General features: G+C 44.3%; 1 protein-coding gene across 4 annotated transcripts in view; it reads left to right on the forward strand.

Annotated features, from left to right (window-relative positions):
* The first annotated feature begins 247 nt into the window (after positions 1-247).
* Positions 248-21,581, forward strand: part of LOC307203196 (ATP-sensitive inward rectifier potassium channel 12) — a 60,513-nt gene continuing 39,179 nt past the window's right edge. For 2 of the 4 annotated variants that reach the window (XM_079953835.1, XM_079953837.1), the window contains exon 1: positions 248-928. Coding sequence is in view for 1 of the 4 variants with exons in the window: in XM_079953834.1 (XP_079809960.1) it covers positions 9,769-10,037 (269 nt within the window). In the remaining 3 variants the exon portion in view is untranslated. Of the gene's footprint in view, positions 929-9,742; positions 10,038-21,581 lie in introns of those variants that run through there. The other 2 variants (XM_079953834.1, XM_079953836.1) reach the window with 2 other exon arrangements.

The raw sequence follows: 21,581 nt of genomic DNA on the forward strand, positions 1-21,581 counted from the left end.
GCAGCGATGAAGGTGGGGTGGGGGGAACAAAGGCGATGGTGGCTGTGGGTGAAATAATCTGGGGGTGGGGAGAAGGAACAGGCTCTGGAAAAGCTCCAGCCCAAGTAGCCCAAAGAGGAAATGCAGAAGCCGAACTTGTGGCTAATAAGAGAGAGAGATTCAGTAGCTGCTGTTCTTGAGCGATGCAGTAGGAGGGAGTGGAGCAGTGTGGGAAGGAAAGCTCCTCTCTCTTTCTCTTCTGCTGGTTGCCTGTGTTACATGCTCTGCCGAGAGAGAGAGAGAGAGAGAGAGAGAGAGAGAGAGAGCCTTCGCTGGCAAGCCAACTGCACTGAACTGCAGCAGCATCGCCCCCCCTCCAGATCAAATAGCCCAAGCCACCAATAGCACACAGCAAAAGAGAAGAAAGTGACCACAACTCCACAGTGAGAATCAGGACAGCACCTTCCTACCACACCAAGCGCAAGCCAGCCAAGATTTGAGCCGGGATTAAGCTGAACAACTAAAAGAAGACTTCTTGTTGTTTTTATTTTTTTCGTGGGGAGGGGAAAATGGATCCTCTGTCCCTTCCCCAACCCCACTTGAGCCTGTCGCCAGCTCCCATGGGATAGAAGGGTTTGACATTAAATTCACTTGTATTGGATGTTCCTGGGCATTAGTTTTTTTTGTTTTCTTTTAGAAAAAGAGGAACTATATATATTTTTTCCTCCAGAGGAGTGGGGGGAAAGTTGGATATTCTTCTTTTTTTCCCTCCCCCTGCTTGTTTCCAAAGATTTCTGCCCTTGTGGTTAAAATGGAGCGGTGGATTCTCGACCCGAGGGCCAGCACAGCCCAAGTCTTGTGGGGAAAGAAGGAAGAGCTAAAGAGGATCCCTACTTTCTCGGGACTTACAGGAAGGTTTTGGGATTTGGTGGGATCCATGCAGTGAGAGGTAAGTGATGAACGGGGCGATGAGGCAGTTGCAAATCGATGCATACCAATGTATAATATATGTACAGAGCTGCAGGGGGCCGTATCGGTCTAGCAAGTTTTTCGGAAGGAACTGAAAAGAGCCATCTCATAGTGAATTACTCAGTCATGCCACAATCTGTAGCTATGAAATGAAGGCAGAGAATCGAGGAATGGAAGGGAAGGAGCAGCTTCCGGGAACCGGAGGAATCCTCAAAGGTGAAATAGCACCGGCGTGGGCTGGCTTTGAGTCAGAGAATCATGAGAGATAGAAGAGACCTTTGGAGATAATCTAGCACAGTTCAGCCTTTTAGTTTTTAACTACACACACACACAGGGTACAGATGAGTTTTAAATAGATAAGCAAGAGGGCAGACTCAGCCTTGCTTGCAAGAGAAATCAGAACTAATCTCTGTTGAATGATCCTCAGCGTGTATACTCTTTGCTCAAGTAGCAAAAGTCACTGGCTTGCTGGAACCCGCCGAGACCTAACCAGTTCGCTGTTCTTTGCCAGGATCCCAGTAACCTGTAGATATTAGGTGTGTGATCCAGCAGAGGCCACCAGCCAGTGGTCCGTTGATGAACTGCGGTTGACCTTTTTGTCCCCTGTGCTGAGGCCAGATCCATTGCTACATGAAACAGGCACTTATCTAGGGGGTAAAGCCCACCTTAGGCACAGGGGGCCTTCTGAGTAAACCTGCAAAGAACTGAGCTACTAAACTAATAGTCATAAGAAGAGCAATTATTATTTTTATTTGTAGGATTTATTGAATGCCCTTCCCCATCATATTCCAGGGTGCGTTCTGATAATATCATCATGCAATTATAAAAACAAGTAAATAGTGATAAAGGCAGTGTTACATACATGGAAAACACCCCCCCCCCCAAAAAAAAAAAAAATCTTGGGAACTTTAGTTTACCCCTAAGAGGTACAATTACCAGCACCCTTGTTTCTAGGCTTCTTGGGTGGGAGGGAAATTGCTTTCAATGGATGTTGCAAACATAGCCAAAATGAGCTGATCCAGTCGAAGCAAAACCGGACAGTATGGATCCAATGAAAGAAGTGTTTCCCACAAAACAAAATACCTTACCTGTGAAATGCAAGGGTAAAGGTGATGATAAAGACAGACCTCTAGGCAGCTGCTTTAAGAGGGCGTGGTGCTCTAAATTTACAAACAGGTGCATATTTTGGAGGGTGCTCCAAACAGTGCAGAGTTCAATATTCCGAAAGAGGGAAGATCTGGAGTAAGGCAGGAAGAGTGCAGGACAATAAGGGGTAAAGTAGAAAAAGGAAAAGGAAAAAGCAGCCTTGGTTTTCACATAGCCATGCTCCTCTGGCCCTCTGGCCTGAGAGATCATTTACATTGCTGATATATGCTCTGCACTAAAATAATTGGGGGAGTGAAACAGCCTTTTAAAACACTTGCTGTTTTTAACCGTCTAAAGTTTACACCATGTTAAACATTGCACCCCTATAGACATTTATCTTTGAGTAAGTCCCAGCAAGCTGAATGAGTAGGCGTGTATAAGATTGCACTGTAAATGCACTGCTTTAAAAACAAAACAAAACCAGGGTTGGTTTTTTTTTGTTCCAAGTTCCTTTGCGATGTCTGTGATCGTGACCTCTGCGTTTCTGGATCTGCTTTGAAACTTTCCCAAAGCTCGTGTGCTTGTGTGTGTGTGTTTTGCGCACACAAGATCGCAAAAGTGACAGTGCTAAATAGACACACTTATTAGGGAGTAAGCCCCATAGAACATAGTGTACATAATAATATGTGCACAGGATTGTGCTGTTAGTCTCTGTTCAACATCCTGAATGTTCACCTCTCTGAACTCACTTGAACCACTTTACAGATTTGGAGAATGACAAAAAAAAAAAGTGTTTAAAGGGCAAAGATTCTAGATAAAGTTGGAAGATAGACTCCTTCCAAGTTCGGACATGTGAAATCAAAGATGACCAAAAGACGGCAAAGACTAATAAAAAGACGGCAAAGCGGATTGGTGAAGGACTGTGGTTTAGATGTGGGAGCTCCAGGATGACAGTAGACAGTGACGGACATTGGGAACGCAACCGGGAAGGGGGGGAGGGAAATTTGGAATCCAAAGGGTGTTAAATTACATTTTATTCTTTTTTCTATTTTGCTGTTTATCTTAATCTGTATTGCATATTAAAGAGGGGAACTCGCCGAAGGGAACAGGTCGATTTTAGGGGATGGGAAAATATTTTTTAAATTGAGCCAATGATAATAATTTTAAAATTTGGGGTAAGAATTTGTTGAATCTATTTGAAAGAACTGGAATACAAGAGGGGGAGGGGAGGGGAAGTCCTGGAAAGAAGCCAATGAAAATAAGGTTTTAAATTTGGATGTTTTTCTTTTTTTGTTATATTTGAAAATCTTTAATAAATATTATTTAAAAATAAATAAATAAAGGGCAAAGATTCTGATTGTACTGGCTGGCACCAACCCCCACCCCCATTAGAACTGTAATAATAATAATAATAATAATAATAATAATAATAATAATAATAATTTTTGTACCCCACCCCTCTGACTGGGTTGCACCTCACTTCTGAGGAATGAACACTGAGTACAGTGGGACTTCCATTTGCTAAAACATGCATAAGATTGTGCTAAATGTGAGGGTTTTCTTTTAAAAAAATCATTTTTATTGAGTTTCAGAACAAACTCAATAATATACTGAAAAAAACCATACTATATTCGGGGGGGGGGGGGGGGAATCAGTCCTCCTCATAAAGGAGAGGTTTGTTAAAAAACACACACCCTGTTTTTATAAGCATCCCTTGAAAGTAATTTGATTTTTCATTATTATACTGAATGCATTTTAAGTCTGCAAATACATTCATGCATTTATTAATGGTGTTGAAGAGGCAACAAACACATCTACGTTAAATGATTATGGGTTTTATTCGATGCTATCCCTACCCAGAGGAGCCCTATTGAAATTAATGGGCGTGACTCCGCCAGGTCCATTAATTTCAATGATTCCGCTCAACATAGAACTTAGCTGGTTACAGCCCAGTGAGAACATGTTAGAATTCAGCTAGGGTTTTTTGGGGGGGCAGTACTCTTTGAAAAGAGAAGGAGGCTATCAGGCTAGATTTCCTCTCACCAAATTACCTGTTTTAAGACTCCATTTCTAGAGATGTTTCTTCCTCCCTACCCCGTTTCTTCTGGAGTAATGACTTGCCTTGTCTTATGTCTTTAAAAGCAAGGAAAGAGTCTTAGAAATGTAGAGTTGAAAGGGACCACAAGGGTCATCTCGTCCAACCCACCAACGTATGACTCGAACCCACGACCCTGAGATTAAATGTCTCGTGGTCTACCAACTGGGCCAGATTTAATTCAGCAGCCACCAGTGGCTGACCCCGCTGAATGTGAAATGGATTGTGATAATTAGGGATATACAGTAGTTGGATAAAGCATAAGATGCAGAAAACTTAAACTTTAAATATAAGAACCTATGGGAGGGAGGGAGTCTGAAGGTTCAGAGAACCTTGTAATTTAATGTTTGAATTGGTTAGAGTTAAAGTGTATAAAAATGTGAAAAGCTAATAAGAAATTTATTAAAAAAAAAATCCCTATAACTCAAAAAAGAAAAAAGAAAGTGTTGCTAATTCCAATGACACTAGGAAGTTTCCTACATAATATACATGAATCATTCATCCAGAATAAGAGAAATAACTTTTGCAACTGGTACTCTAAACCCAGATAGATAGATGATAGATAGATAGATGATAGATAGATAGATAGATAGATAGATAGATAGATAGATAGATAGATGATAGATAGATAGATAGATAGATGATAGATAGATGATAGATAGATGATAGATAGATAGATAGATAGATGATAGATAGATAGATAGATAGATAGATAGATAGATAGATAGATAGATTAGATAGATAGATAGATAGATAGATAGATAGATGATAGATAGATAGATAGATAGAGATATAGATAGATAGATAGATAGATAGATAGATAGATAGATAGATAGATAGATATAGATAGATAGATAGATGATAGATAGATGATAGATAGATAGATACTGTAGATAGATGATAGATAGATAGATAGACAGATGATAGATAGATAGATAGATAGATAGATAGATAGATAGATAGATAGATAGACTGGTTCTATACAGAGCAGATCCTAAGTTAGCTATGCCTATGAATTTCAATGGATAGGACTAGCACGCAATACAACCCAAAACCTTCCTCTGTGTGTCTTGCAACCCGCACTCCATCGGTTGCCTCCTTGCTTATCCACCTTCCTGTCAATTTCAGACAGCAATGAGCTGACAATGTATTCCTGTCCCCACTGGGCAAGCTGAAAACTATAGTGCTAATCAGGAAAAGCAAAATCACACATCTAAAAAGACATTGTGCTACAGGAATAGCAACATCTCTCTACAAGAGCTGGCAATGATAATTTCCCCTCCGAGTATTATATTTGGAAAGTGCCTTCAATTACCACCTTAATGTCTCGCTGGCTGGCTTGGTGTGGTGGACTGGAATAGCAGGCATCTTTTAGGAGCAAGAATCCTAGAGGGAAATGTACTGGCAGAGTAGCACCTTAGCGTGTCAATTTCAGACCTGTTAACGCGGCGAGAGTGTGATCACAGCAAAGCTGCGAGGCTGTGTGTGTTTTAGAAACCTTTGTTCCGATGGCAGCCGCCTGCTCTGTAAGAACAGCACAAGCAAAGAATCTATTTTTGCCGCTTGTTCTTAGAAAGATCAGCGGCGGCTTATTTACCAGCACATATTGAGATCTGGCAATTTTTAAGGAAATGGTCCATACTGAGAGACTGGAGTTCTTACAACCAAAGTCTGAGTGCACAGGGGGTTGGGAAGCAAATGGCCTCCTTAGACTGGGAATCTGGGCACAGAAACATCACTCATACCTTCATAGATCCAAAGGCCACATATTTGAATTGTCCATGGAAAACGGTATTATCAAATCCTATAAAAATAGCTCCCCCATCCCCACTGGTACTTCAGCAAATCTGCAGCCTGGATGCTGAACTAATATTTGCCTCTCCCAAGAAGTTGGAACCCCTCTATCTTTTGGACAAACTAACTGGGAAAATTAGATATGCCCGAGACCAAAAGTTCACCGAAGACTGGGGAAAGTTCGTAGAGTATCTGAAAAATGTATGCGATATACAAACAACGCTAGTGGGGTTCCGAGAGGCGCTGTGAAAACTGAGAGATATTGTCAAAAAAGAAATATAAGGGATAGGGAAGACAAATGGCAATACAGTGGTGCCCCGCAAGACGAATGCCTCGCAAGATGAAAAACCCACTAGACGAAAGGGTTTTCCGTTTTGGAGGCGCTTCGCAAAACGAATTTCCCTATGGGCTTGCTTCGCAAGACGAAATGTCTTGCGAGTTTTTCCGACTCCCCCCCCCCTTTTTCTAAGCCGCTAAGCCGCTAATAGCGCTAATCCGCTAAGCCGTCAATGGGCTTGCTTCGCAAGACGAAAAAACCGCTAGACGAAGAGAATCGCGGAACGGATTCTTTTCGTCTTGCGAGGCACCACTGTATGCATAAAGGGAATGTGTAATTAAGAGATAAATATGGATGATTGCCAGAGAAGCTGAAGGAAGTCCAAAAGAGATGCTTTGTTACAATTTGGATAAAAATTTACAATTGTATTGGAAAATTAATAAAAAATTATTTTTTTTAAAAAAGGAACCCCTCTATCAAATTATTAATAATTGTGCTCGCATGTCTTGCCCATACACTCAGGGCATCGCTACAGCTCAAGTTATCCTCACGTTCACCCTGTGAAGTGGGCTAGACTGACAGACCACTGCTGGCCCCAAGTTGCCTAGCAAGAGCTTCATGGCCAAGTGGGCATTTGTATTCAGTATTTGTATTCAGGTGCCAGCCTGAACTGTTACTATACCACACCTGAGCAATGGAGGGCAGAGGCTGCCCAAGGGATTGGTCCAAGATCACCCAGTCTTCTTCAGAGCTGCATGGGGATTTGAACCCAAGGCTCACCAATCCAGCTGCAAAACAAGCCACACTACCTTTCTAAGCCCATGGCCACCTTACTGTGAACTCTGAAAGATCTTTTCCCTTATACAAGGCACTGTATAGAGAGCCAGTGTGGTGTAGTGGGTTCGGAGCGGTGGACTCGTAATCTGGTGAACCGGGTTCGCTTCCCCGCCCCTCCACATGCAGCTGCTGGGTGGCCTTGGGCCAGTCACACTTCTCTGAAGTCTCTCAGCCCCACTCACCTCACAGAGTGTTTGTTGTGGGGGAGGAAGGGAAAGGAGATTGTGAGCCGCTTTGAGACTCCTTAGGGTAGTGATAAAGCCGGATATCAAATCCAAACTCTTCTTCTTTTTCTGCTGTCCTCTGGAGGAGCAAGCAGAAGAAGTTAGCACATCAAACCATTGGTCTTTCCAGCTCAGTATTGTCTACACCAGGGATGGGGAAGCTGTGGCCCTCCAGATGCTATTGGACTACAGTTCCCATTATCCTTGACCACTGGCCATGCTGCCTGTGGCTGTCTGGTGGGAGTCCACAATATCTGGAAGCTACTGTGTTGTCTACCCTTGGTGTAGACCAGTGCTCTTCAGCCTTGGGTCTTCATGTGTTCTTGTACTACAGCTCCCATCACCCCCAGTCATCTTAACCAATGGTGATGGATGCTGGGAGCTGTAGTCCAACAGCATCTCAGGACCCTAGATTGAAGAACACTGCTGTAGATAACTCTGAGACAGATGGACAGCTTCTTCTAACAGGAAAGATGCCAGCAAAATGCCTTAGGCCAGTCCTAAAGCCCATTGCCTTTTAAAACTGAATGTTTGCTTTTCTAGCAACGTTATTAAGATGCAAGGGTTAAAATATCATTCCAAGGGTGCGTCTACATGGCCTGTTTGCTCAGTATTCATTCTGATTTGTTTGCAGGGAGATTAAATGGCACTGGTTAATTTATTGAACCTTCATTATGATTTGTTTGCGGGAACAGTATGCAGTGTTGAACCAAGCAGGTGTTAAATTACTCCACCCCAAAGAAGGGATGTTTTTTGAAAGCTATGGACTATGCAGAAATGGCAAAGCTGACGGCAATATTAAGAGATCAGAACAATGAACTTTTTATAGAACAATGGAGGCCTTTTTTGGACTATTTGGAAAAGCATGAAACAAAATCGCGGGCAGGATTCAAGATAGGAGCAGCGAAACAAAAATGATAAACTATTAGAGGGATTTTGGTAACACACGAGAATTTGATCTGTAACGCAGTAGAAAAGAGTTTGAATGAAAAGACTGCGGAAGTGTGGGTGGGAAGTCAAGACATGAAACAATGTAACTATTTAATCTGAGGTTAATTAGCAAAAAAATGAAAGTTCAATAAAAAATTATATTGGGGAGGGGGGGGATTAAATTACTTCACCCCACACATTCCGCTGCCTTTTCTCATCACTCGTCTTACTGCTAAAGGTCTGAACTTTTGGGGAAGGAGGCTTGTCACACAAGACTAGAATTGTGCAGCGTAAATAAGCTGGTATGTGATTGGATCTCACCTGAAAATAACCGTCTTGCAAGGGCCCTGGAACTTTAATCTTACAGTACCCTTGTCAGGTAGGTTAAGCTCAGAGTAATAAATTATTATTATTATTATTATTATTATTATTATTATTATTATTATTATTATAGGCAGCCTGAATTCACCCATCACATGTCAGGACTGGCAGAGATTTAAACTTGAGATTTCCTAAAACAAAATCCAGTAGGATAGCAGCTGCTCGGTTTGGGAGATAGTTGCGATTACTTAGCGGCAAATCTTTGTTATGCCTTTAGCAGCCTCTCCTTCTCCAGAAGCCAGCAGGCAAAGCTGTTCACAGCACAGAGGCAAATATCAATCAATTGTCAATGTTTGCAGATCAAGCTGCACAAGAGCAGAGGTTGGTAAAAAAAAAAGTTGGTAAGTCTGTCAACAAGGGAAAGGTGGGATCCTGCACATTCTTTTATATATATATATATAGAGAGAGAGAGAGAGTTGCCGGTATTTGATAGCTGAGTTTTGTGAGCCCCCCGGTTTGCAAACTAAATTAGGACTTGAGTTTGAATTTGACCTCTGCCAAAGAGCTTCACTTCACTCTACAGCTTTAGGAAGACACCAATTCAACTCCAGGTCCGCTGCCCCATCTACTTCAAAGACTCTGTGGTAAAAGAGATGAAATAAAGCAGATCTGGGGCTCTGAAGCCTTGCTCTGCACAACACCTTTGCCCTACATTTCCATGTATCTCCCTATATACATAAAAACGTAATGTTGTCATCACACAGCCCCCATGGGGTGATTTCTAATCATCTATATACAGGCAATGGACTTATTCTCAAGAGTATGGATCCTTTTTTAAATGTAAAAACAGTACCACCCACTCAGAATTAGGGCAGCAGGCTCAGGTTTTGTGGAATTACTGTACAAAAATCTTGTTTTAGAAGGGGGAAGAAGTCCTAATTGGGGAGGGGGCACTGAAAAGCCTACTGGGGACTGAGCATGCTCAGTAGGCATGGACTGTTGAAGAGAAACCCAGGGGGGAGGAGGAGGAATGGAGCAACCTGGAAAATGGCATGGCTGGCTGGAAACCTGTGCAGGGCATCCTATACTACAACATTTTGTTGCAGCTCTCGTTTGTTTACCTCTCTTTCCAGCTTTTGCAGGGAGTTCAGGGTTGCCAACTTCTCCCCCCCTCCCCAACTTGGGCTATGGATGGTTGCATAACAACAAGCAGGGAGATCCTGCAGAGGGGTTGCTTTTTTCGCTCAGAAGATGTCATGCTTGGGAAAGGTTCCTCTGCTGTTTTGCTTTTTGTTTTTGTTTTAAATAGTGCCCCGCAGCTGTTGGAGGCACAGGAAGCTCGCCCGACAAACAGGGGTGGGAACTTGAATGAGTTATTCTTGTTTGGCTGGCAGGTGGGCTGTGCTGGATGTGATGAGGGCGCTTCTCTAACTTTGGAAGGAAGGCAATGGTCTTCTCTTAAACTTGGCCTGGTGGGTGGTGACCGTTCTCTGCTTCTCTCTGGGGCACGAGGCTTTAAGATGTGGTGAGAAAGCCAGTCCTGTTACATTTGGGGAGCCTCCTGTTCATTCAGCCAAGTGAGACTCTGGCTGTGTGCCCCAAGTCCTGCCCTAACAGCACCCCAGTCTAGGAGGATCAAATGATCACCATGTTTCCTTGAACATTCGGGGCACAAGGACCCAGGGCAATTGGGAAGGGGCCCAAATTTGGCTTCCCTTGGAATGACCTCCTGGCTAAGCCTGGGTTTATCACCCTGTTCAAGAGTTTTGCACCTGTAGCCACAGGTTCTAATCTCAGCTAAAGCAAGCCACTGCCTCTTGACGTAAATTCCACTTGTATTCTGGAATATGTGGGCTAATAGAGCCAGTCTACCTTACAGGGTTGTTGTTAAGGCTGCTGAAATAGTGAATTGGAGAACACTTAGGAGAAGCGTGCTCAACTGGAGAGAGGGACAGGGAGGAAAGTTGAAAGGACTTTGGGGAGAACAGAAGCTGCTTTGCAGTGCCTTCCCACCCATGTCTGCTCAGAAGAAGGGATGCATTTTGTTTGAACATCTCAATGCTGAGCTTCACTGCACAGATTTTCTCAAAATTCTCATTTCGCTCCTTGATCTCGCTGACAAGCAAGTTATTCCCCCAACCCCCAGTTCTGCTAAAAAAATATGAACTATTCTTGCATATGATACGCATTATTATCTGTGATATTATACACATATGAATATAGATTCCAGGTTTCCTAAAGTAACCAGGAGATGACAAGGTACTTACAACAATGCACATAACTGTATAAAAATACAGTTTGGTATTTTATTACTTATAAAATCATGATGTAGAAATACAGGGCAGCATGGGTGTGACTCTTTCATGTGTATTATGTGTGTCCTATTCATGAGCTGCATGGATATAAGCAGGCAGATGATGCAAAAGATGGTTTGATGTGGGCAAGGCTTGGCTGAGATGGAATATGTGTATAAATCCATTTACAATTGATTCCTCTTCCATCTCTACTCAATAGTAGACCCTACTGAGGTCAATGCAGTTTATTCCTGGGTAAGCATTTTGCAGGCTAGCAGACATCTGTTTATGTATATGTCTGCTTTGCATGGTTCTGGAATCACTGTATGTGAATAAGAAGATAATGAAGTTTAATTTTGCTAGCAGTTTGGAGTTGATGAAATCTGAAGTGAATTGCAGCCTGAGCTTTTTTATTGAGGTCTGTTTTTATTATCCTCATTCGTTCTGGTGTTCTATTTCTATTACTGAAGCTCAGGTGTGAGCCTCATTGCTTATCTCTCTATACTATATTTGCACCAGTCAGTCATCATCACACTGTCTTCATTGCCTGCTTCCCAAAGTCTAAAGCAGGGATCAGCAAACTTTTTCAGCAGGGGCCGGTCCACTGTCCCCCACACCTTGTGGGGGGCTGGACTATATTTTGGAAAAAAATAATGAACAAATTCCTATGCCCCACAAATAACCCAGAGGTGCATTTTAAATAAAAGGACACATTCTACTCATGTAAAAACATGCTGATTCCCAGACCGTCCCTGGGCCGGATTTAGAAGATGATTGGGCTGGATCCAGCCCCCAGGCCTTAGTTTGCCTACCCATGGTCTAAAGGTAGGGGTGAGGGAAGGAACAGGAAGGTAAATGAGGGAACATGTCTTTAGTAAATAACCTGGAGGCAGGAGGGTTAAGGGAAAGCCTGGCAGAGGAAAGGAGGGTCTCTCTGTGTGTCAGTTTCCCCACAGAGTTCTCTTCAGCCACCATTTATGGACTCACAGCTGCCCCTCTGCCTCCACACTTACTTATTTACTTCATGAAATTTAATGCCACTGACTGGTTGGTTGCAGAGGAACAGTGGGATGAAGAAGGCCCAGTGCCTGGGGGTTGTGGTGGGATGACCATGAGTGGCCAGAGGGACAAGAGGGAACAGACTGGGACAAGGAGGTGTGGGAAGCTGAAGAGATAACAAGGCTTAGGACTCAGCTATACAGCTGAAAATAAAATGTTTTAAGTGCAATATACAAATGTGACACAAGATGGCGACAGTGAGCTATGGCAAATTCAATGTCTTTTTCAAAACATTTTTTTTAAAAAAGCATTTTCACAGCATTTTTTTTCATAGAATCATAGAATCATAGAATCATAGAGTTGGAAGAGACCACAAGGGCCATCGAGTCCAACCCCCTGCCAAGCAGGAAACACCATCAGAGCACTCCTGACATATGGTTGTCAAGCCTCTGCTTAAAGACCTCCAAAGAAGGAGACTCCACCACACTCCTTGGCAGAAAATTCCACTGTCAACAGCTCTTACCGTTAGGAAGTTCTTCCTAATGTTTAGGTGGAATCTTTTTTCTTGTAGTTTGGAACCATCGCTCCGTGTCCGCTTCTCTGGAGCAGCAGAAAACAACCTTTCTCCCAGGTCCCACACTTTAAAATATGTGTGTAGATTCCACCTCAGTGAGCTGGGAGAGTCTGTGGCAGAGAGGAGTCCAGACTCAGAGGCAGAAGCTGAAGCAGGAGAGGAGAGAGGCCAGGAGGCGGAGATGGGTTAGGCTTGTGAAGAGTCACAGGTGTCTCCCTCTCCTGCTGTGACAAGCTCCCTTCTCCCAGGTCTGCCAAAAACAGAAGAGGCATGAAAATAAGTTAGCTCCATGCAGGCACAGTCTTGGGGAAAACCCTGGAGAGGAAGGCACTTAGGGAAAATGGAGACCTTCTGTTTCTGCAACCGCTTCATGAGGGCCAGACCTGCTGAAAATGAGTTGCTGTGCTCTTTAGGCCGGACACTCCTGTTTTTGCTAATAAAGAGTCAACACAAACTTACACAGTGCAATTTACATCTGGCTCACTCCTCTCATTGATATTGGGGGGGGGTGGAGGGTGGAGTTGTTTGCAAAAAAAGACAAAATGGTAATATAATTACTAAAAAAAAATCTACAGTCAAAATCCAAGACATACAAAAAGTAAAAACTGCAATAGGAGAGACTAAAACAAATTACAACTCATGCAAACTGTTATAAAAAAACCTGCTCCTTTTCCCTTATCCAAGAGCCTGTATAGAGTCCTTAAGTGGATTCCCTATCAGTGGGAGAGAGAAAAGAGGCTAACCAGAGTATATTGAGAAGCAAAGTGGCGAATAAGCCTGATCTTTATTAAAGGTCCTTACTCACCACACGCAGGAGGGAGGAGACAACACAGAACAATGGTGCACAAGCCCTTATATAGACTTTTGAAATTGCCCCCCTGTAACCCAAGACCGGGATGTGGGTGGCGGTGTGGGTTAAACCACAGAGCCTAGGACTTGTTGATCAGAAGGCCGGCGGTTTGAATCCTCGCGACGGGGTGAGCTCCCGTTCCTCAGTCCCTGCTCCTGCCAACCTAGCAGTTTGAAAGCATGTCAAAGTGCAAGTAGATAAATAGGTACTGCTCCGGCGGGAAGGTAAACAGCATTTCTGTGCACTGCTCTGGTTTGCCAGAAGCAGCTTAGTCATGCTGGCCACATGACCCGGAAGCTGTACGGCAGCTCCCTCAGCCAATAAAGCAAGATGAGCGCCGCAACCCCAGAGTCGGCCACGACTGGACCTCATGGTCAGGGGTCCCTTTACCTTTAGCCCAAGACCATCCCCGAAAAACATCACACATACATCACAGAAGGAGGTGCTCTCCAGCAGAAATCCTGATTGCCAGAATATCTGTTAATGGTCACTGACTGCATTACCTGGGCAGCCTGGCCATTCCAGGAATTACCCTATTCATACACAAAAACGCCCTTAAGACAGGATTTGTAAGCAAAAGACAATGGGGAGGCTTTCCCCGTTTCCTCCCTCCTTGCAGAGAAATATTTGAGGTCAATTTGGGAGAGTCAAAATGGCTTCAGGATTGCTCTCCCGTACTATTTCAGATACGTGGTTTATATACTTATATATGCGTTTGCCTTGTACATTTACGGACGTTTCCTCTATATTTGGGACAGACTCTCCTCCCTGAAAGAGAGGGGAGTGGTTGTGGGCGGGAGCCTGAACACCGCCCCTAGCAGGGGGCGTAGCCCCCTGCCTCCAGCTCACCTGGCTGGCGCTCACGCCCCCCCCCCGGTGGCCGTCCAACCAGGTGCCGTGGGGGGGCGTGTCCAGCAGCCTTGATGCTGCAGCGTCAGCCTCTCCCCGGCCTCATTTCTCTTCGTCGTCCTGTGCGAGTCACCCACCCTCCACTCCCATTGAGTTAGGGCTTAGGTCATTGGCCTTGCTATGGACCTTAGGTTGGTCGCCCCGGTTGCACGGGGGGCCTGGTAGGAGTTTTTCCATTTGGCATTAGGCTGTTTGGTTTTTTCGCCTACCTCGTAGCAATCGTCACAACTTTTGTGGTATTGGTGGGTAGGTTAGGCATTGGAATAATGTGCTGTGGTGTGTCGAAGTGCTAGGTGTGGCCATCGCCTGTGCCTTCAATGTTTAGGGGTATTCCGTTAAAGGAATCTGGCAGTCGTGTATTCTGTCCGATGCCTGCTTGGCGGGAGGCCATGGCACGACCCTCGGTGACAGCAGGGGTGAGCCTATAGTTGGATTAGCATCAACAGGTGATGAACCCCTGGTGAATAAACCCACTTGTTTCGCGATCCAATGCCTAAGCCAATACCTTTTCATTGCTGTAATCAATAAAGTTGTGGCCTTTTCTAGCCCATTAACCTTATATCACGTGTCCCTGTGTCTTCTTTTCACGTTGCGGTGGTCGGGTCCTCGAACCACAACTTAGAATTCTGATAACAAAGCTTTCTAAGCAACTGGGCAGGCTGGCCGAAATAAGAAGGTCTCCAGCAGCTTCAGCAGCTTCACAAAATGACAAGGCAGAAAATTGTGTAGCCGTTGCCTGAATGTGGTTTGAGGGTGGGCTGAGAGCCAGCTAGCTGGCTCTGAGTTCTCCTAGCTAGAGCCTGTCCTGTCAGGTGCCACCCGCCTTGAGAAACTGGAGTAACTCAATATCTCCGTGTGGTACACTGTAACCTTTGAAAGTCTGCCACGGCGAGACTGGGGGATCCTCAAAGGCTGCTAAATGCAGCCTTCCTGAGGGGAAGTTTAGTGTTTTCTTCCCTCCTCTCCCTGAAGTCTTTATCATATTCCCCCCCTTCCTTCCTTGGGATGTGAGGTGGGGAAGGGAGGTCAAATTCAGCCACGGCATTCACTTTGCAGTGGCACAGAGTTCATGGGCCCCCCTCTGCTATCTGATCCTGCCCCAACAGTTGGCATAAGTGAAGAGCGTATGTGTGAATTTAAGGAGGGAGACAAGGACATGGAAGTGTGTATTTCGAGTCCAGTTGTTTGGAAAAATATACGCCTCTGTGTCCGTGAGAGAGGCCTCGGTTGTTTGGGTTTCGGTGGGCAAACGACAACCGCAGGTGGAATTCAGGTGATGCTGTGTTTGTGTATGTCTGCCAACCAGGCTATTATTATCTCAGGGTCTCAGTACCTAACCTTTAACCCAGGGCATCAGCAAACTTTTTCATCAGGGGACCGGTCCACTGCCCCTCACACCTTGTGGGGGGCTGGACTATATTTTGAAGGGAAAAAATGAACGAATTCTTATGCCCCACAAATAACCCAGAGATGCATTTTAAATAAAAGGACACATTCTACTCATGTAAAAACATGCTGATTCCCGGACCGTCCGTGGGCTGGATTTAGAAGGCGATGGGGCTGGATCCGGCCCCCGGGCCTTAGTTTGTCTACCCATGCTTCAACCTGTTATGTTCCTATTTTTTAAATGCTCACCCACGCTAGGTTCACAGAAAGCAATAGAGATATTTAGGAAATCGGGTTTTTTAAAAAAAAAAAAATCGATCCATAATCTTTATCATAGAAATAATCTATTGATTAAAATATAAATTGTATCTATTTCTACCTATCCTATATGACCATAGACACACCTTTTCCCCTTCCATTAAATAGACTATCGCAGAGCACCTCAGATATTGTTTGGTCATATATTTTGTGATTTACCTCTTGGCCTGGTTGCTCGACACTGAATGATGACCCTCGAGGAACCACAATTTGAGGCAATATGTTGGTTGCCTCCAATTTGAGGCAATATGTTGGTTGCCTCCTTATTCAATTAGAACCCCACTCCTGCAAGTCTTTTAAGTCAGCAAAGGGGAACAACGACCCTGCTGCACACAAAAACAAAAGCAGTATGTGCGCCTGTCCTTGTTGGCTCTTTATAATATCTCTTCAGTCATTTTTATTTCAATTTGCTTCTTATTAACATCCTTAGATTCATAGGATTGTAGAGTTGGAAGGGACCACAAGGGTCATCTAAGTCCAACGCAGGAATATTTTGCCCAACGTGGAACTTGAACTCACAGTTCTGAGCTTAAGAGTCTTGAGGTAATTTAGAAATATTTTCATAACGGAATACAGGTGCCCCATAATAGTTCTCCTGCACTGGTAAGAAACTGATCTTTAAGCATGCTGACCAAATACACTTCGGAACTCCCTGCCAATTGAAACCAGGCAGGTGGCTTCGCTGTGAACTTTTCAGCACCTGCTTAAAACATTTTTGTTTAGGCAAGCCTCATGCAGATATGTAACATGCAGACATGCATTTAACCTCTCTCTCTCTTTGCTTACTGTTCATTCAAAAAATAATAATGAGTGTTTTTAAATATCTGTTTTCAACCGTCCTGTTGATAATTTAAATGTTTTGGGGTTGTTGTTTTTTGTTAACAGCTTGTAGGTTTTATTACAATCTAGCGGTATATAAATGTTGTGAAATGACATAAATAAGAGGAGAGGTCCCTGCCCCAATGAGCTTACAATGTAAGCTTTTTCATAAGGAGAGAGCAGAGGAAGGGGGCAGGAAAAGAAGGCAGGAAGGGGCAAAGGAAGACTGTTTTGTGTACCTGTGCTTGGTTTTGGAAAGGCAGGGGGAGCAAGTGGCTTTATGGAAAGGGTGGGGGGGTCATTGGACTGAAGGGGCATTTGGTCAAGATGCCAGCCTTACAGGGAGAAGAAAGTTGCAAAGGTCAGACTTTTAGAAGACATCTGAAGGCAGCCCTGATTAGGGAAGCTTTTAATGTTTGATGCATTACTGTATTTTAATATTTTGTTGAAAGTCGCCCAGAGTGGCTAGGGAAGGCCAGCCAGATGGGCGGGGTCTAAATAAGAAATTATTATTATTATTATTATTATTATTATTATTATTATTATTCACTGCTTCCGGCTTGCTGAAAGGAGAATATTGGGAGTCAGCCACCTGGCAGAGGCAGGATGTGGTCCCCGGCCACCTCAGAACCACACAGCTTGTCTGCACCAGGCAAAACATGATGTATGGGAGATGCCACCACAATGACTGGTGTACCCAGCTCAAAAAACTAATGTTCTGACTGCAGTGGGTTCAGGATCGGGGTGAGGTTGGGAAGAATGCTTTTCATGTGTTGACATTTGGGACCAGTCTATTTCTGGTCTGAGTCAGTTTCACATCTGCTCATTCGTAAGAACATAGGAAGGGCTCTGCTGGATTAGACAATCCTGTCCACCATCCGGTTCTCACTGTGGCCGACCAGATGTCTATGGAAAGCCCACAAGCAGACGATGTTGCTGGGTATGTTTAGCCTTGGAAAGATGAGACTGAGAGGGGATATGATAGCCATCTTGAAATATCTCAAAGGCTGTCACATGGAAGGGGGAGCATGCTTGTTTTCTCCTGCTCCGGAGGGTAGGAACTCGAACCAGTTGCTGTTGTAGCCAAAATTGGTTTGAAATCCACATCGTGATAACGGTTTCATAATATCTGACATGCCAATATATCACAAATCGCAATGTGTGTGTGTGCTATATAAAAAACAGTGATAGGGGGGAAACCGTGAAGCCGGTTATCGCTTCTCTCATATTTCTGCTGCCCCTGTTGCTCTGTACTATAAAATAACAGTTGTAACACTATGTTAAAAGTAAGTAAAAATGTCCCCGTTTTAGACTCCGAAGTAGTAGTAGTAGTTGCCATAACATTATGCTGTTTGCCTCCACAGTGGTACCTTGGTTCTCAAACTTAATCTGTTCCGGAAGTCTGTTCCAAAACCAAAGCGTTCCAAAGCCAAGGCACTCTTTCCCATAGAACTAATGCAAAATGGATTAATCCGTTCCAGACTTTTAAAAACAACCCCTAAAACAGCATTTTAACATGAATTTTACTATCTAACGAGACCATTGAGCCATAAAATGAAGGCAATAATCAATGTACTGTACTATAAAATAAATAAGACCATATTGTAGATAGTCATTGTTTGGATGGGGGGGATTTTATCCATTTCCACAGTCACACAAACAATCAATTAATCAGTAGCTGAACTGGGTTCCACATAGCCACAAAAACAAATTAACCAAAAAAGCCTCAAAAACAAAAACACAAAATAAATAGCAAAAACATAAGCGCCAAATACAGTGGTACCTTGGTTCTCGAACTTAATCCATTCCTGAAGTCCATTTGACTTCCGAAATGTTCGAAAATCAAGACACAGCTTCTGATTGCTGCGGGCGCCATGGAAACAATAGCTGATAGCCGCATCGGACGTTCGGCTTCCGAAAAATGTTTGAAAACTGGAACACTTACTTCCGGGTTTTCGGTGTTTGGGGACCAAGGCGTTTGAGAACTGAGGCACCACTGTATATAATTACATCCTCATTTCAGACATGGTGATACAGTATATCAGTATATTGTGATGTTTAGCTGGTGATATATTGCAAAGTTGAAAACCAGATATCGCCCAGCCCTACTGTTTGTCTCTACATAAGGTAAAGGTAAACGGACCCCTGACCATTAGGTCCAGTCGTGGCCGACTCTGGGGTTGTGGCGCTCATCTTGCTTTATTGGCCGAGGAAGCCGGCGTACAGCTTCCGGGTCATGTGGCCAGCATGACTAAGCCACTTTTGGCGCAACCAGAGCAGTGCACGGAAACGCCATTTACCTTCCCGCCAGAGCGGTACCTATTTATCTACTTGCACTTTGACGTGCTTTTGAACTGCTAGGTTGGCAGGAGCAGGGACCAAGCAACGGGAGCTCACCCCGTCACGGGGATTCGAACCACCGACCTTCTGATCGGCAAGCCCTAGGCTCTGTGGTTTAACCCACAGTGCCACCCATGTCCCTGCACAGCCCATCACCAGTGTGACAACAGACTAGCACAGAGAGAAAACACACATTTGTAGTGTGTGTTTTTGGTACGTCTTTTGAGTGAAGAACTGCTGCAACTAAGTTTGGAATCCAAAGGATATTTATGCACCGGTGTGGATATTATTCTGGGAGCTGCAGATCACGTCAGTTTAAATTGCAATTTGCAGAAATCAGATTCCTCAAAAAGAATAGTAAGTGCAATCTGATGAAGAACTCCCCCCCCCCCCCCCGACAGAGGTCTGACCTGGTGAGCTGCTGTTGTGTTGTGGTTTCTATGCTCCCTGGTATTTATAGGATATTCTAGGTGCTGCACCTTTTCTCTTTAAATTTGCTTGAATTGGATGAACTTTTAATCTGTTTTGCTGTTCAGTTGTTCTTTTCGTGTTTGATAACATGAGACGTCTTGAGCCTTTAGAATGTATTCATCTATTGTTTTCAATCTAGGTAGGCTGCTTTTCACCATAAATGGAGAAGTCAGCATATCGAAGGATGGCTGTGTTTTGGCTTGTGTATTGCTTCAGAAAGTACAAATTAGACTAGTCTGCTTTTAGCTCAGTTGGTTAGAGCATGTTGCTGATGACGCTAAGGTTGCAGGTTTGATCACCATATGGGACAGCTGAATATTTCAGGTGGTTGGACTAGATGATTCTCAGGGTCCCTTCCAGCAATTCTATGATTCTGCTGTTTGTTTCAGCAGATGAATGGATGACATTTCTGTACAGCTCGCTCCTTGTATATAGAAAACTATCGCCTCAGAGAGAAGTTTAAGCTACAGTACTTTCCCCTGGCATGCTAGCTTTCTGTGTCTGAAGGGTTTTGTGGGGGGGGGGGAGCATATGTCATAGAAACATAAAGGTAAAGGGACCCCTGACCATTAGGTCCAGTTGTGGCCGACTCTGGGGTTGTGGCGCTCATCTTGCTTTATTGGCCGAGGAAGCCGGCGTACAGCTTCCGGGTCATGTGGCCAGCATGACTAAGCCACTTTTGGCACAACCAGAGCAGTGCACGGAAACACCGTTTACCTTCCTGCCGTAGCGGTACCTATTTATCTACTTGCACTTTGATGTGCTTTTGAACTGCTAGCTTGGCAGGAGCAGGGACCAAGCAACAGGAACTCACCCCGTCACAGGGATTCGAACCGCTGACCTTCTGATTGGCAAGTCCTAGGCTCTGTGGTTTAACCCACAGCGCTACCCGTGACCCACACATAGAAACATAGGAAACTGCCTTATGCAGAGTCAGGCCATTGGTCCATCTAGCTCAGTACTGTCTACACCAGGGACGTCCAATTCCCAATAGACTGTGGTCTACTGGCAGTGATCTATCCATTGTAAAAAGACTGGCAGTGCTCTACCCAAAGTTGTGGAGCTTTTTTTTAGGAAGCCAAAGTTGTTGAGCTGGGTTTTTGTTTGTTTGTTTGTTTGCTTGCTTTTTTGTAAGGAGATCGCTGAGGGGCCAGAGATCAGCCAGGATTTACCAGGAACACCCCGTGATCTACAGGTAAATCGCGATCTACCTGTTGGAAATGCCTGATCTACACTGACTGGCGGCACTTCTCAGGATTTCAGAAAAGGTTCTCTCCCAGCTCCATCCAGAGAGGCTGGGACTGAACCTAGGACTTTCTGTACTCAAAGCAGATGGTCGACCACTGACCCATGGTCATTCCCTGTCAGAATCTCCCCATGTGTAGTCCGAAGTGGGATAGTCATGGGCCAGGACTGTGTCCTGTGCTGCTTTCGTCCAGCGGACAATGTGTCCATTTCCAATGTGGCAGGAAGGAAGGAGAAGAAGAAGAAGAGGAGGAGGAGGAGGAGGAGGAGGAGGAGGAGGAGGAGTTTGGATTTGATATCCCGCTTTATCACTACCCAAAGGAGTCTCAAAGCGGCTAACAGTCTCCTTTCCCTTCCTCCCCCACAACAAACACTTTGTGAGGTGAGTGGGGCTGAAAGACTTCAGAGAAGCAGAAGGGCGGAAGCAGAAGAGAGGCTGCAGAGGACAAGGTCAAATGAAAGAGAGAACAAAGACAAGGAAGATAAGGAAACAACGATGCAAACTACCTCTTCCAAGTATCTTTTACGCTAATGTGAGATCATTGGCAAATAAACTTGACGAATGGAGGCTTCGGGTAGGAGTGGAGGAAGACATCTGGGATTGTTGTGTGCTGATACTCACAGAGACATGGTTAAATTCAGCTATTCCAGACACAGCTGTTGAAATACAAGGTTTTACAACGTACCGGTGGGACAGGACACAGGATTCTGGCAAGAAACAAGGTGTGTGTGTGTGTATTTTTGTAAATCAAAACTGGTGTACGGACTCTGTCAAGTTGGATACCTACTGTTCTCCGGATGTGGAATTTCTGACAATTAAATGCAGACCTTTCTATCTTCCCCGGGAATTTACAACAGTGGTGT

Source organism: Podarcis cretensis, assembly GCF_951804945.1.
Source record: "Podarcis cretensis genome assembly, chromosome: 14".
NCBI classification, from domain to species: Eukaryota; Metazoa; Chordata; class Lepidosauria; order Squamata; family Lacertidae; genus Podarcis; species Podarcis cretensis.